This window comes from Phoenix dactylifera, chromosome 14, assembly GCF_009389715.1.
Source record: "Phoenix dactylifera cultivar Barhee BC4 chromosome 14, palm_55x_up_171113_PBpolish2nd_filt_p, whole genome shotgun sequence".
In the NCBI taxonomy this organism is placed as follows: Eukaryota; Viridiplantae; Streptophyta; class Magnoliopsida; order Arecales; family Arecaceae; genus Phoenix; species Phoenix dactylifera.
Window position 1 is genome coordinate 1,846,313 of NC_052405.1, and position 16,100 is coordinate 1,862,412.

Below are 16,100 nucleotides of genomic sequence, written 5' to 3' on the forward strand. Positions count from 1 at the left end.
TAACCTAAAGATCAATCATTCTATAATAAAATATCTCGAAAGAGAAAAGGAAAGAAACATGAGGGTGTGTAGATAATGGTAGTGAAAGATGGTCTTTATTTTCTTTCCTATTTAACTGAATCTTCTTTCATGGTGTCTTTATTTCCTTCCCTTTTCAGTTGGAGAGCAGGTAGGAGGAATAAGACTCTGACATGAGTCTGAGATAGCCTCCATTTCCCTTTTTTTTTACTCATAATATATCTAGGGTCTCTGTGTGTGCGCGCGCGTGCGTGAGAGAGAGAGAGAGAGAGGGAGGGAGGGAGGGAGGGAGGGAGAGATCACTCCTGAGAAAAGGCGCCGGAGAGAACAGGAGGGAGAGAGAATTCGATAACCATTCTTATATCACACCTCACGTGCTCATGGGATTGCATCCCTCAGGTATCGCCAATGAATATACTTAGTTATATCATTTGATGAAGATGGCTGCCTTTCTTTTATACCCCTCTCCATATCTCTCCTTTCTTCTCCTCTTCTCATCTCTCGCTCTCTCTCTCTCTCTCTTTCACAAAACTAGTAGAATTTCTGTAGAATGGGTTCTTCCTGTGCCGATGGATGGACCTCAATTCTTGTGGCTTCCTTCTTGTTTGATTTCCAGTTTCATGAGCTCAGCCATCGAGACTTCTCGCTGGCCTCCTTTCTGGAGTTCTTCGAACGAAACTTCGATTCTAGCACAAGAGAACCAAAGTAAAAATAGCCTTCGAGAACTGTGATCTCTACTAGTATTATCCTCTCTTTTTTATCTTTTTTTCCCTAGCATAAAGTAAGATCAAGTATTCAGTTTTTGATCCTAGTTTGAGTTTTCTGTAAATTCTATGTAGTATTCCTTACCTCTTTCTATTTACTTATCTTCAATATTCACCATTCACATATTCCTTGCCTTGTTCCATTTTTCAGGAGAAATTTTACACCAAGGCTATCAATTACAACGAGTCATCGTAAATTTCCTAGATGAGTTATGATCTCTATCTGAGAGATCTTTATTTTGTTTGATAGCAGTAATTCCGTCAAAAACGAAGCAAAATTATCTATGGCTACGTACTTTCATGGTGCCCCGAATTCCAAGCTGATGGATTGCAGACACTCTACCTGATGAACCCAATTATGTCGGTTATTCCGACACAGCCGCTCCGGCCAACATGATCCTCCTCAATTCTGCAATGAATTCACTGAATCCAGTGAATCTCGGCCACTGCGCCGCCATGGCACAACCAAACCAGCAACAACACTTGGCCGGGATCCCGCCCCAGCCAACGGTCGCCTCCCACGAATCCAACCGCTTGTCATTCATCCAAGCCTCCCATGATGGCTCAGCCATCCCACTCCTCCACTACGATCTATGGACCCCGATGGCGCCCAACAATTCCACCGACATGGCGTCGCAGCTAGGTCCCCGGCGCACCTCCGCCGTGCCTCCTCAACCGCAAAGGGCTGTCCCTCAGCCTCTCTTCGCAGGAAATGGTGGCGCCGGTGCCGGAGATAACTCTGGCAGGCACGGAGGAAGCAAAGATCCTGGGTTCTTCGTCCTCGGCACCAGGCGTTGCGAATGCTGCTGTCTCAGGCCTGCAGAGCTTTTTGATGGGGTCTAAGTACCTGAAGGCAGCTCAACAACTGCTCGACGAGGTGGTAAACGTCGGGCAGGGAATCAGAGGTGATTCGACGAAGGGGACTAATTCCAAGAGTCCGACAAAGAGCAACAGGGAGTCGGAAGCTACAGGCACCGGGACTGGGAGGAAGACAAGAACACCAAGCGAGGGGCCGATCTCACTACGGCAGAGAGGCAGGAGTTTCAGATGAAGAAGGCAAAGCTTGTCAACATGCTTGAAGAGGTAAGAGCGTACGTTAATGTACATGAACTATTTCTGATTGTTATCACGAATTTAGAGGAAGCATAGTTTCCTGTAGCATTATTTTGATAGGTAGGATGGCAATTCTGTACTTGGAGCCCACGAATTTATTTTGAACAATCACCAAGCTAGCAGATCCGAATTGAAAGCCTGAAAATTTGATCTTAATCGAATTCTGAATAGAAGTGCATCAAGTGGAACTGAAATTGCCAGCAGCAAGAGTTTTCCTTGAATTTTATCGCAAGGCGAGGAATTTTAGATGTCGAGACCCATGAAAGCTAGTCATGTAAATTACTCTATATTTCCTATTCCACTTTATTAGAACTTAGAACTTGACATAAAATTCTTTTTCGAGCAGTAATGAAGTAGGTACTTCCCCCAAACTTACTAATAATAAATTATTTACAGCTGATGGTATGGTGAATGATTGGTAAAGATTCAAAGAATGGAACAAGGTGAAACTGGATAAGTGGTAGCACAAGTGGTACAAGAATCATTGAGCAATGGAGAGAGGGTGGACATATATTCTTTGCGGCTCTCTCTCAAGTCTCAACTTGATTTTTTATTTTTTATTTTGAGTGAAACTCAACTTGATGTAAAATTCAGAATCATGCATGTTGTACATGTGCTTCTTACCTAAGGCCAGTTTGAGAAATCTTTAACTTTTGATTTATGCTATTCTAGTGACAAAATTTCATTTCTTCATTTATTTTAATAAAGCAATAGGCTTTTTAACTCCCTTAACACAAAGTCCATCAATATATTCAGCATGCTGTTAACTGTTAATTTCTGAATTAAATTCTCTCTCTCTCTCTCTCTCTCTCTCTCTCTCTCTCCTCTCCTCTCTCTCTCTCTCTCTCTCGTTTTGCAGGTGGAACAGAGGTACAGGCAGTACCACCCCAGATGCAAATTGTGGTATCTTCTTTCGAGCAAGTGGCTGGAATCGGGTCGGCAAGAACGTACACGGCGCTCGCTTTACAGCCATATCGAAGCAATTCCGGTGCCTCCGAGATGCTATCACCGGCCAAATTCAGGCTGCAAGCAGGAGCTTGGGGGAGGAAGATTCCAAGTCCGGGGGCTCAAGGCTTCGGTTTGTCGACCATCACCTGAGGCAGCAGCGGGCTCTTCAGCAGCTTGGAATGATCCAGCACAATGCTTGGAGACCCCAGAGAGGATTGCCTGAACGCTCTGTTTCCATTCTTAGAGCTTGGCTCTTCGAACACTTCCTCCACCCGTAGTGCTCGACCACGAGAACTATCTCCAAGAACTTATCCAAATCGTAACTTCGCAGCATCAATTCATGCATCTCTTAGCATCAGCAATCTCCCATGGAATCATCATCCTTCATCCAATCCGTCTTGGAATTTAACTACTCACGTAAACTCTACGCATGGATTGCAGTTACCCAAGGATTCGGACAAACTCGTGCTTGCGAACAAACAGGTCTCACAGGAGTCAGGTACTTGAAAAATATGAATCGCTCATCCCTTCTCACATCCATGTCACAAGTATTGCATTAAGAACTCCTGCGGTTTTTGCTGCCATAGGTCTCCAACTGGTTCATAAACGCGAGGGTCCGACTATGGAAGCCAATGGTGGAGGAATGTACCTGGAGGAAATGAAGACCAGGAACCGAGCAACACAGATGAGAAAGGCAGCAAGAGCAATGCTAATGAAAACTCGATCTCCAAGTCCGGCGCAAACCGAGAGAACGGCAGCCCAACAAGAACAGGGCAGGCTGACGGTCGCAGAACAATGCAGGACAACCCGAATGATCCGAAACCTTCTGCGGTCGCAATGCCACTGTCATCCCTACGAAATGATCAAAACCATGCCAGCTACGATGACAATGAAGCAGCCATGCATCTAGATCTTAAGGAGGCAAGGAGTGATGAATTGCTGCAGCCGAACACCATGCCGCATTCCATCAGTTTCGGTATGAGTCGGACGAGATGAGCACCGAGAGCTTCTGATGAAGTTTATGGATGGACGGCAGAGGGCAGGGGACCAAGGCTTTTCCTTGATAGCAGGCAACGCAGACCATGGAGGTAACCTTGGGGCTTATCCAATTGCAGGCATCGGAAGGTTCGACTCCGAGCAATTCGCGCCAGGTTTCCTGGCAATGTGGTGTTTTCCCTCACTCTTGGGCCTCGCCACAATGTGAGAAACGTTTCTCCGCCTTTCGGGAGCGCAGCCACCTTTCCTCTCCAACAGAGGGATGGCGTCCTTCAAAAGCAACCCAAGGCGCTGCTCCTGCCTCATCCTTCCAGTGCCTACGAGAGCATCGAACATCCCAGAGCAGCAAATGAGGTTTGGCAGCTGATTTGCCTCCCAGACTTCGTTGCTTGATTTATATCTGCTTCCTCTAAAGTAAGAAAGTATTTGGGGTCTGGGAAACCAGAAGCCTGTCCTGGGTGCTGTATGGAGCGGGCATGTAAGATATGGCTTCAGATGAATAAACCTTTTATAACTTCCATAGAGACATTTGGTATGGGATTTGAGTAAGATCCAGCCATCCAGTTTTGAGTCGCATAAAGCTGAGGAATGGTTATATTTTTCCACCGTCTTTTTGGGGACCATACATACCAATAATCAGTATGCAACTTTTTTATAAAAATATTTAGGATAGCATATGCTTATCTGAGTTATATATCTTTATTCACATGTACTTGCGTGGTGGGTCTTCAGTGTTGGACTTCAACTAGTTTTGGTCTTATGTGATAATAAATTACATTTGGGTCATCATATACTATCAGTGTTTGCTTTGCTGCTTCACAAGGACTAAAATCAGATCAATCAATTAGCAATACACATGTGTTTGATTAAGGATTAGGCATCATCAATATTTGACATCAAGCGGATGGCAGATTGATTTATTTTCATGGAACCCTTCTTCTCCAACTTGTGAGATGTTGGCGTTGCAGCGATGTTGACAGTGATGTGCCATTGCAAATTGGCTGCTGCGAGAAAAGAAGCAGATTCTCTGGGGCAGTCTCAACAGTAGGGACAGGGTATATTATTTAAGATTATGGCATCATTTGTACATGCTGTGGTATTTAGAGTTCGGCAGGCAAGTGTGGCAATATTAATTTCAGCAGAAAAGCTACGGAGGGAGGGGGTTGGGGGACATGAGAGTTGTGCCTGAGGGTGGTAAAGGCAGTCCTAAGCCCCTCAACTCCTTATGGTTTGGTTATTTGGGATGGTTGGTTGCGTCCAAGGGGAAAGGACACAGATGGAAAAGTATGTGCTGTTGTGGGACTGTTTCCTTTTCCAAGTGAGGGACGGGAAAACAGTAACAAAAGAGAAGGGGGTCTACAATCACATGCATGCAACCTTACAAGACTCCCTCTGCTCTGTTAAGTCTTAGGATTCTCTCTCTCTCTCTCACACACACACAACACCACACAGTATTTGCTATTTAACAGTTTTGATGGTTTTAACATAAGATGCAACACAAATAAAGTGGGAAATATATCTATAGGGAAGAACAACCTAGTACTAAGGTGGATCTTGAGAAATAACGACACAAGTTGTACATGTACACACCTCTCGGTACCTCAAGAATATGGGTTTTTTCTCACGTTGTAAGCAAGGCTTTGTAATTGGCAATACTAGGGTTTGGGGGAGTTTTCTAATATCTAAGACAATAAGAAAGAGAGTGCACTAGGATTTTACGTACTCACATGTGAACTGTTTGAATGCCGTTCAAAATTAGCCTAGTTCTCTGGTTCTAAAACTTCATAATTTATGTCATTTTTGTTAAGAAAAGTTGTTTATAAAAAGTTTACGACTTTGGTGAATTCAAAATGTATGATGTGGAGATTGGATTATTGCTCGATGGTTTGATTTAAGATCAATTGTGCATTTGTGTTGGACATATATAAGTCTCTGAGAATCCATGCGGGTATGTATATATCTAATATCACATCAGTTATGCACTGAGTAGATCTTAGATATTTATTTAGGATCATGAAATCTAAATAAAATTTTTCGACTAGTATTTTTAGGTGAAATTTTAGGATATTGCAAATGGTGTCAGAACAGACCTGCTTCATAGTCTATTTGGACTAGAATACTGTAGCATCGACCCATTTGGGCTAGTCAAGGGCTGATCGAGATGTTTGTAACGAGATTTGGAGTACATGTAATTGAGTTTAAATGGATTTAGACATTTAACATGGAGAAGATACTAGGGCTTAAATAGGAAGAGCATGTGAGGACCCGGATGTATGTTTAATCCTATATCAACTATGCACCAGGTAGATTTTGAGTAGTTATATAAGACTGAAAACCCTAATGACACCTACCGACTAATATTTTTGGGTGAGGTCTTGGATTGTTACAAGTCAATGAAAAAAGACCTACATATGGCATATGTTAGTATCAAAGTTATAGCATATACTCCACCTCTATCTCTTGTTATTCTATGATGATTGATGACTAACAAAAATCACATATATTTGTTAATCATTTGAGGAATAGACAATAGCATTCCTCAAATGGCATGCAAAGCACAAAAATGACATGATGATCAACATAGATGAAACCATCAATCTTTATAATAGCAGAGGTTGATGGGTGCTTTTAGCATAGAAATGCCAACAAGCTAACTTGCAAGCATGATATATATTATTTTTAGCCATTAAAAAATTATGTTTTTGATTGACAAAACTATCAAAAATCTATTACTACAAACAAGAAATAGTACGATGCATCTTAAGAAGAATGCAAATTGAAGAGCAAGTTAACACATCTTTAAGGCAGGGCTAGAATTAGATCCTCCCTCTATCCCTATTAGAAATTAGGGGCCAACGAGGCTGGCTGCTGACAAAAATTTCATGGTTGCAAAAACTACCATGTGGATCACATATTCAAGAAGTAACTTGGCTAGCAAACAGCACTTGCGATAAAAATTTGTGTTTAAACCTTTGAGAGGCGCATCCAAAGTACTTGGTCTCAGGTAACCGTTGGAGCTAGTGATGAGTCAAATCTCAAGCTATAGTGTACGCCTTTGATGCGCCTTTTTTTCCATGCCTAATGATGTTATAGTGTACGTTTTTCCAAAAAGAGAAAAAAGAAACATTACGGAATATAGATAATAACAGCATCAAGGTCTGACTACATCTTGTCAAATTGGGTGTGCGCCTGAAAAAAAATCCGGGGCTTCGGCTCTCATTAAATCACATTAGCAACCACCCAACATTAGTTGTATCTCTAACCTCTCTCAACATTAGTTGTATCTCTAACCCCTCTCTCTCTCTCTCTCCCCTCCCCTCCCCCCCCCCCCCCCCCTCAGTCCCTCTGTGGGCACCTTACGGAATACGCATGAGTACAGCCAACAAAATCAAAAAAAAAAAAAAAAAAGCTGGCGAAGAAAGTAAGAAACATGCCAACTAGTCAACTATACTATTTGCCTCTCTATAAACATATGTGGCCGGGAAAGAGCCACAACCCCCGCGATCCTCCAGATGTCATGGAGCAAAAGCTTTCTGTCTGTCGCAATGTGCCGCCCTCGGATCCACTTGATCACTAATAACTAAAAAGAGCTTTTTTTTCTTTTTCTCTCTAAGTATTAGTAGATGTTTTTAATTCTACAGACTAATAAAACACAACTTCCATGAATGGTTTGACCTCGTGATGATATTAACAATATGTGATGCTCATGAGGTAGAGCATCGTTTTCAATTGATGTGGTCACATAATCTGATAGGATTAAGCTTGATACTCAGCGACACGTTGATTACATATTATTATATTTTAGGGATTTGAAAGTAAGAAAAATGCGATAGTGACTTTCATTATTTCATAAGTTGAAATGTTAAGGATTAGATTTCTTTTCAATAAGCATCGTATCAGTGAACATAACGTCAAGTTTCTTCGAAGTAATTCAGGTCGCCCCACATTTCAGCGTCAGGTTGCATCGGGCTACCAAAACTGCTAAGGAGATGAGTTGGTACCGACAATAAAATCTTAGGTGACAATATAACGAAAAAAAAAAGGGTCTTAAGCCTTGAAATTTTGATGTCTAATTCAACATTAATACCACTAGCATAATTTTAGAATTTAAATAATAATTTATATCACTCATAATATTTTTTTAATATAATTCTATATTAATATATATTATTTTTATTAAAAATAATTTTAAAAATTACATAAGTAATATTTTTTATTATTAATAGTTTTCATGATTCTATACTCGCCTATATTATTTTTATATAAATATATAAATATATATAGCTTTTAAAATGTACCGAATATGATATAAAAAAATTACTTCTCTTTTTTTTTCTTTATTCTTTTCTTCTTCTGCAAACATTTTAACAAACACCATGGAACAGACCATTCTTAGGCTGAGCTTTTGGTTTGGATGAAGAGCATGTTTGGACATTCACATAATGAACCGGAACCATGGACTTAAGCAGGCTAAAGTTTAGAGGAATTAAAAGAACCAAACTGATGTTGAAAGCTTTTTTTTTCACTGAAAAATATAGAGAACTGATGTTAAAAGCACTAGCACACAACACACTAATTCTCATGCCTACAATTTTTTTACATCTTTAGCCTGGTCACCTGGTGGAGCTTCTCCTCCAAAGAAATTACAACAAAACCTACAACCTCACCCCAGATGAAAGACAAATACGCTTACATAGAAATCCTAAGCAAGATCAACAATTAGCATTACCAAATGTACAGCTTGTAAGATTTGAAGAAGTTCCCAGAAGCTAGCCCCTCGATAAAACAACTAATCCGGTGCTAAAAAGACCCTTACGGACATTCAAATGCTAGTCATGGCAGGAGAAGCCAACCCCACTCTTAGCATCGTCTCTAAAGGTTTGCGTTGCTTATTGAAGGCGATCCGACAACCCTGTTGCAGGAATAGTAGGTTGGTGCGGCATGCCACGCGACATGACATTGTCAGCATTTTGTGGGGCTATACTGCTTCCGGCGTTGGGTCCCAACAAACGCACAAGTGATAGGAATATTTCTATCCTCGTTACATCCCTGTTTGCCTGTATACAAAGTGGACAGAATTACTTCACAGTTGGAGTTTCAGCATTACAAGCTAAAGGACATGGGCCCAAAGGATAAGTTCAGGTGCTTGAGTGAATGCAATACTATGCAAAATATACAACTCTCAAGATCACAAATGGCTGTACCTCTACTGCAAATCGTGCCCAAACTTTATTCTTACGAGCTTCCATCACCCCCTTTAAGATGGTCAATCCTAGTCCTCTAATGAAGTCAGCAATCTCCAGAAAGAAACCACGCTCCTCACAAAGCATCTGCAGAGAACATTATAAATATCCGATCCTCTTTCCTGGCAAGTGATACTCTGAAGGCGATGGCAATACGATGTATAAAGCAAACTGAGTTGCAGCAACTGAAGAAATTTACCTCCACCAGCAGTTGACGAGGTGGCTTTAGATCTTCAACTACAATTGGACAGATCATGGACTGAGTACCAACTTCAAATGCCCATGTTGCCCCACCATCAAAGTTGTCTTTCAACAGCAGACCACCCTCCTTACTGATGATCTGTATGTGTATACGAAGTCAATATTTCTATTTGAGTGATTCAACTATACTATTAAGAAGTTGGCAAAGTTTCATAAATCAAAACCAAGCCCTGAAACACCTCTATTGCAAAAAACAGACCAAATTCAAGTGCCCTAAAACATCTGGTGTTGCACATGGTTTCAAGTGCCACACATGCCAGTCCCTGCTGATGGCACATACCACACCAATCCAGTAGCAGCACCGAGCATGGATTGGCACAACACCTATTTATCATTTTTTTATAATTTTTTAATTAAAATAAGTCCTCAATCTTCCTCTTTTTTTTTCTTGGGATGGCGCAGCATGTGTGCAAGCAGGTGACCAGGCTGCCCAAGATCAAGGTTTCAAATGTCATTAGAGAGAATATTTGGCATATTAAACAGTAATATTGTGGTTTCCAAATTACCTGCAATAAATGCAAGTTGTGTCATCATGGTATCCAATCATTTAGATCACAAGTTAACTCTAGCTTATATGCTATTGACCAAAGAATTGTACTGTCAAATTTTCGCCCATATAGTATCTCATCTAAAGAGTTTCACGATGATTAGCTTACAGATATTTTTTTTTATTGCCCAAACTGAGAGCATGCTAGCTCATAAAAGGCTTGATTCTGTAGCAGGGTTTTGAACTAGGGCTCACCCCAGTAATCAATAATCATACCCAGAGATTTTGAATTTGACTCTTGGGCAGTGCACCAGAGTATTGGACTCAGGTAATTACAATACAGGTCTCTCTGGGAAAAAAGGAAAATAGAAGAAAATGCACCAGAGTCAGCTATTTACCAAGGTTTGCAATCCCATACCGGTACCATATTAGTAGAGTATTGGTATTGCTTAGTACAGGGGTCAATATGACAATACCAACACTAAATATGTCCCATGTACTGAGTATCGATTCGATGCTAGTAGGGTAAGGTGCAGTAGCACCAGACTATGAACCTTGCTATTATCAAGTTCAAGCTAGAACACGTAACTAGAACCAACAACTGCAAAGTACATCATACCTTAGGCTCCCCGGTTTCCTTGAGCTTGTCCACATGCTTTGTCACACTTTGCAAGAAAAGCATGTGCTTAATGGTCTTCTCCAATAAAGCATCAATACTACACTGCTTCCACAAATTAACAATATGAAAACAAGATTAGCAATATTCTTATATGTCGCACTATGAAATGGACTAGAATGCAAGAAAAATATGATAAAAAGATCAAGGCTCCAAGCATTGGCAAGATCACCTTTGCCCCATTAGGTACAATTTCTCGAAGTTCCTTAATACGGTCTTGAATCATCTGGCGATCTTTCGGCCTTGGTCTGGGGCTCTCTCCAGGTCTGGCTCTCTTCCTATTCAGTTTACCTATTTCATCAATTCTTTTACCATTTGAAGCAGACATACTATCAGACTTCATGTTCTGGCCACTTTCAACCCAAAGATGGATTTGAGATTTATGAAACCCAGCTCTCTGGGAGCACTCTTCACTTTCGTCTATATTACATGAAGGCTTCATGTAACTTGAACCAGCTCTCTCTGGTTTCACAAGAATAGGGGAAAGACCAAAAATCTCGCCTTGCGCCTGCTCTGACAAATCAACATGGCCATGGTTCGGAGAATTACCATGATGAGAACTATGGATATTTGTTATTGAAGTTTTACAAGACATACTGTCATCTGATCTCTGTTTGGCACCAGAGTTGATCTTTGCAACTACAGCATCCAATAGTTGGTCCGAGCCAGCTACAGAAAAAAACCCACTACAGGAAATCTCTTCTTTCAGTGAATCGAAGGTAGGGCAAACATCCAACTGAGTAGAGAGACTAGAAATACCAGCACCCAATGTGCAAGCATCTAGATCATCCCTCTGTAATAACACATCATCAAAACTGCCACATGCATAATCTGTTTTATGATCAAGACCCAACATATCAAACAGATCATTTCCTGATTTAGGCTCCATAGGTAAGAAAGAAGCTTTCTCATTTAACATATGTAGAAGCTCAGATGCCTCAATTTTTTTCAAATTCTGCCCATGTACAGCACAACTAACATTTGCTTCACAAGCAATATTACAAGATCTCTGATCATCCTGCAGATGATTTGAATTGCTCAACCTGTGCGCTGGAAGAGATCCAACGAGCAAATTATGGCACGAACCATGAGCATCAGATGCCGAGGGTGGGACATGAGAAGCTTGAAATAAATTGTTTTCCACTTTCTGCTTTTCTGTTGTTGATACATTTTGAGAATCATTCATGGCAGACAGCTGGTTCTGCTGGGAATTTCCTGAAATCACATGATTGCCATTTGACTGATTTCTTTGGTTTGACACTCGAGTCACCCAAGAAACAGATGAACTGGAACGTGAAACTCTGATGCTTTTGTTTGTGCCATCTGGAAGTGAACCAAAGTTTTCAAGATCATTTGCATTTTTCAATGACCCACTTGTTCCAAACAAGCAAGCAATATCAGGATCTTCTAAAGAACTAGGTAGATTGCACTTGTGGGATTTTAACTGATTTATTCTATTACTATCTAATGCAGATTTTGTATTGTTAGCAGATTGCATAGTTGACGTTAACAGCAGCTGCTCTTCAAGAAATGTTAAGCCACTACAAGATGCACCTGGGGTCATGACTAAAGGATGATTTTGGCCTTCCACACCTGAAACACTTGGCAGCTGCCCAACAAAACCCCCATCTGGCTTGGAGAATATAATCTGAGCTCCTGCAGCTGTACTTTCCGGTTGGCTATTAGGATGAAGAACAGATTTAACTCCTGGATATATATTTGGTTGAAACTGGCCAGTGAGCAGCATTGCTTTGTTTGTGATGGTCTGTTTAGTTGACGTCACTTTTGAAGCCATAGGTGGAACATTCTTGCTTGGCTGTGACAATATAGCACAAGAAGGCTGAGTAACAGATCTTGAATTTGAAGATTTGAAGAGATGGCAAGTGAGTCCAGTAGCAAATATAGGAAAGTACCTTAGTGCAAACATCTATAGATTGGCGATCAGAGATTTTCATGCCAGGTGAAGAACGTAATTGACTCCCCAGGCTTGAAGTTTTTTGAGTGATATCAGAAAAAAGAGCTCTAGGCACATGGCCTAGCTGGGCAAATAAACTCTTCACATGATTTATAAACCCAATATTTTCTATGACCTGTTGAAAGGGGAGAAAAATTAACACATAAGTTCCAAGACATACAGCTGCTTCCATTATAAGATGCATTTTAAATACTTAAACATGCCTTTACAAAAAGAAAGCAAGAAAGAAAATAAAAAAAATAAAGGTGTAACATGTGGTCTAGGTGTCAACACTGCCATATCATGTTAATTGTAGAAAAGATTTGATTATGCAATGTGAATGCCATCTTGTACATCAAATTCTTAGGCACAATTATTGTTAAATCTGTTCTGATATATTATATATTATTCAAATGCAACCACTCCTTAGAATTAGTTAAGTGACGCAATAGATACGTTCCGATCTACATTTACACGCATGCCCTTTCCACAATTTATTCTCAAACTATTTGGAAGTGGGATATGTACAGCTATCTCCAGAATATGAAATAGGCTTCTCTTCGATTTAGATATGCAGCAACAAGTATTAATTTCAATAATGAAAATTAAACAGGTAGGCATACCATTTGGGTAGAACCAAGTTGTACGACGCCATGTGGAAACACAGGAATAATTGCAATTGTCTGTAAAACACAAATAACAATATAGAGATTTGGCGTGTGAGAACAAGGGAAGACTATTATCAATGTAAAATGAGAAAAAATGAACTTGAAAATAAATTCAAAAGATGAGGGCAAACTTCCAGACCTGAATGTCTGCCAAGAATTGGCAGTTAATCTCGGCCAAACCCTATCAGGAAAAAAGTGCCATATAAAAATTCTTGCCAAAATCTAGAAATTGTAGCACCACTTATTTAGAATGCCAAGAAAGTAAGCTAATATTATAATTCAAAACTGATCGGATAATGCTTGTTATAGTTATAATCACATAGAAAAATGCAGGTAAATGCAGGTTCTAATGGAACTTCCAACCGAATTCTTACAATCAAACTAACAGGATATATGATGCTTAATTTACAAGCATGCAAGACTACATAATAAAAATTTCAACAGGTAAGGAAAATAAAGTCAGGTAGTTCTATTGTAAAATATGCACATGCACATGTAGTATGCAGTATGCTTGTTAAACATTTTAGATTGTTCATCATGAATAAATGATAATGCATACCACTTTTTGTAATGTCCATTCAAAATTCAGATACTTGTGATCTATGTCCTTTACACTAGATGATTTTTTTCTAAGCAAAATTACACGAGATGATAATGTTCAATAATCATTGATGAATTGCCATCCAAAAGACCATTATGTCCACCTATACCAAGGTCTGTCTACCAGACATGGTTAGATAAATTCTTCAAATCAATCACTATCAACATCAGAAAATCTTCTTAGCAATATGAATTTTCATTTAGAACTTTGAAGAATCAAATTATCAAAATCTATACCTCAGTTGTGGATCCACAATCTTTAAGGTTATCTCGGACAATCCATTGATGATTTCCCGTCAAAGCAGCTTGCCCAATTATCCTGAAATATGACAATCCATTAAGTGACCTCAACTAGAAACTTTATATCACTCACACACACACAGAGAGAGATAGGGAGTCAATCTATGAAACAGTAAAATAGAAAATCGGTAGTTGGGGAAGAAGTGTAAAGAAATTCCAAAAATAGATGACAGAAGACCAATCTACACACCCATCTCCTACAAGATGGACCTGCGATGCCATGATCTTGTTAACCAGCACGCTCACTCTGTCATCTGCTAATCCCCTGAGCTCAGCAGTGTGATCATTGCTAGGATTGCTGATCAACCCCTGCTCCTTGAGTAGTAAATCCGTAGCTTCAAACCCTGAAACGCCCAGCGTCTGTTCACAATAGCCATCCTCCCAGACCAGATGCCTGCCAAATTTTAAACCAGACCCCCAAACATTCACTGTCAAATAATCACAAATCTCATTCTAAGGTTGAACATGACAACAAGCAGACGTAAACGAGACTCAGAAGCTTCCTCAAGAACACCTTGTTCCTCTCTCTCTCTCTCTCTCTCTCTCTCTCTCTCTCTCTCTCTCTCTCTCTCTCTCTCTTATTTTGGGGGAGGGGAGCAAAAGAATAAAGACCACAGTAAATTCAACCAGGATATAAAATTTCTACATCAAGGTAAAAACATAATAACTCTCCACTTTATTACTGGCTTTAATGACTCAATACAGGTCAAATTTCGACTCAAAATCACATTTTTCCTCTTTTAATCTAGAGATCTAGAGAACATAGTATTACTATAAGGATCTAATAAGTCCCAAATCTACTTCCCAAAAAAAATAAAAGACAAAGGCAAAGTAAATTAAGGAAACAGAGAATAAAGGCATACAAAACATGCCTTTTTTAACAAGTTTACCGAAAAAAAGCAGACATTATAGTGAACTACTTGACCAGGAAGCGTAATAACTACTCTCCATTTATTAACTCAGAAAAAAAAAATATAGAAAGATGGATTCTTTGGGAATCGAATCCTTAGTTCATCAAAGCTAGTCAACACCTAGATCTCCCATCCCCACCTCCCACCCCACACAAAACCCTAACCCCTCCCAAGAGAGTGAGAGGAGAAAAACAATCCTCCCAAAAAAATTCGCATAAATCAAGAAAACCTGAAGGAAACAAGATAGGGGGAAAAAAGGGAAGACTTTGAGCTTACGTTGGGTTCCGGGCGCCGATCGCCCTCCAGAAGACCGCGTAAGACCACCCGATCTCGATGCAGAGGCGCTTCAGCGCTTCTCTAAGCACCAGCCCCATCGTTCCGCGAAGAACCAGTGCACAAGAACACTCGGCAAAACCCTGACTTGGCACCGAAATCGAAGCGAGCAAAGATAGCGCTAGGGAGAGAAAGGAAGGAGAGAAAAAAGGGAGACGTCGGGGCCGCCGGAGTCCGGCGATCTATTCTGGTCTAGCTGCCGCGGCAGGAGCCCCGTCCAGCCTGCTTCGTCCTGACCTCGCCGCCCCTCTTCATCCCCCGCTCCGCCCTCCCGGCCTCCGCCTCCGTCGCCGCCGCCTCCGGCCTCCGGCCACCCATGGACGAGCCAAACCGAGAGAGAGCGAGGAAAATTGACGAGAACGGGAGCCCCTTTCTGGAAACGCCCGTTATTAAAGGGCCACGGCTCCAGGTCCCTCAGACAGCCATCATTCCCTCCATTGGGGGCAAAACCGGAAACCGAGGAGCAAAAATAGTTTCTTTTTTTTTAAAAAAAAAAGCTTTGTAGAGAGAGAGAAGTTTTAGAGAGAGCGACCCCACTCCGCTGCTCCGCGGGCGCATCGGGCTACGTTGCTCCTCTCTGACAAGCGATCCGGACCGTCGGATGAAATCAGAGACCCGTGATAGGCCTGTCTAGCAGCGGATCCTTTTACAGATCACGTTGCAAGAAAAATCTTGAATTTCATACGTGGCAGATTTACATACGCTGTGCATACTCCACTCAGAACGTGGTCTACAGTCATCAGCCAATGGCAATATGCCACGTACGCCGTTGTAAGGAAGTTTCGACAACTAGGGTTTTAGAGGGGGAGGAGAGGACCCCAGAAGGCT

The 16,100-nt window shown here is 40.9% G+C and overlaps 1 protein-coding gene and 1 pseudogene across 1 annotated transcript; one reads left to right on the forward strand and one right to left on the reverse strand.

Moving 5' to 3' along the window:
* Positions 1-175: 175 nt before the first annotated feature.
* LOC103714292 lies at positions 176-4,232 on the forward strand (annotated as a pseudogene).
* Positions 4,233-8,340: 4,108 nt separating this feature from the next.
* On the reverse strand, positions 8,341-15,609 carry LOC103714291 (transcription factor LHW-like). The gene is made up of 11 exons (XM_008801489.4): positions 15,216-15,609; positions 14,219-14,422; positions 13,966-14,047; positions 13,268-13,309; positions 13,084-13,143; positions 12,420-12,596; positions 10,679-12,322; positions 10,450-10,551; positions 9,282-9,422; positions 9,044-9,169; positions 8,341-8,896 (listed from the first exon to the last, which is right to left on the reverse strand). Exons 1-11 carry the CDS (start codon positions 15,311-15,313, stop codon positions 8,729-8,731), a joined length of 2,844 nt encoding a protein of 947 aa, XP_008799711.1. The 5' UTR covers positions 15,314-15,609; the 3' UTR covers positions 8,341-8,728.
* Positions 15,610-16,100: the final 491 nt, after the last annotated feature.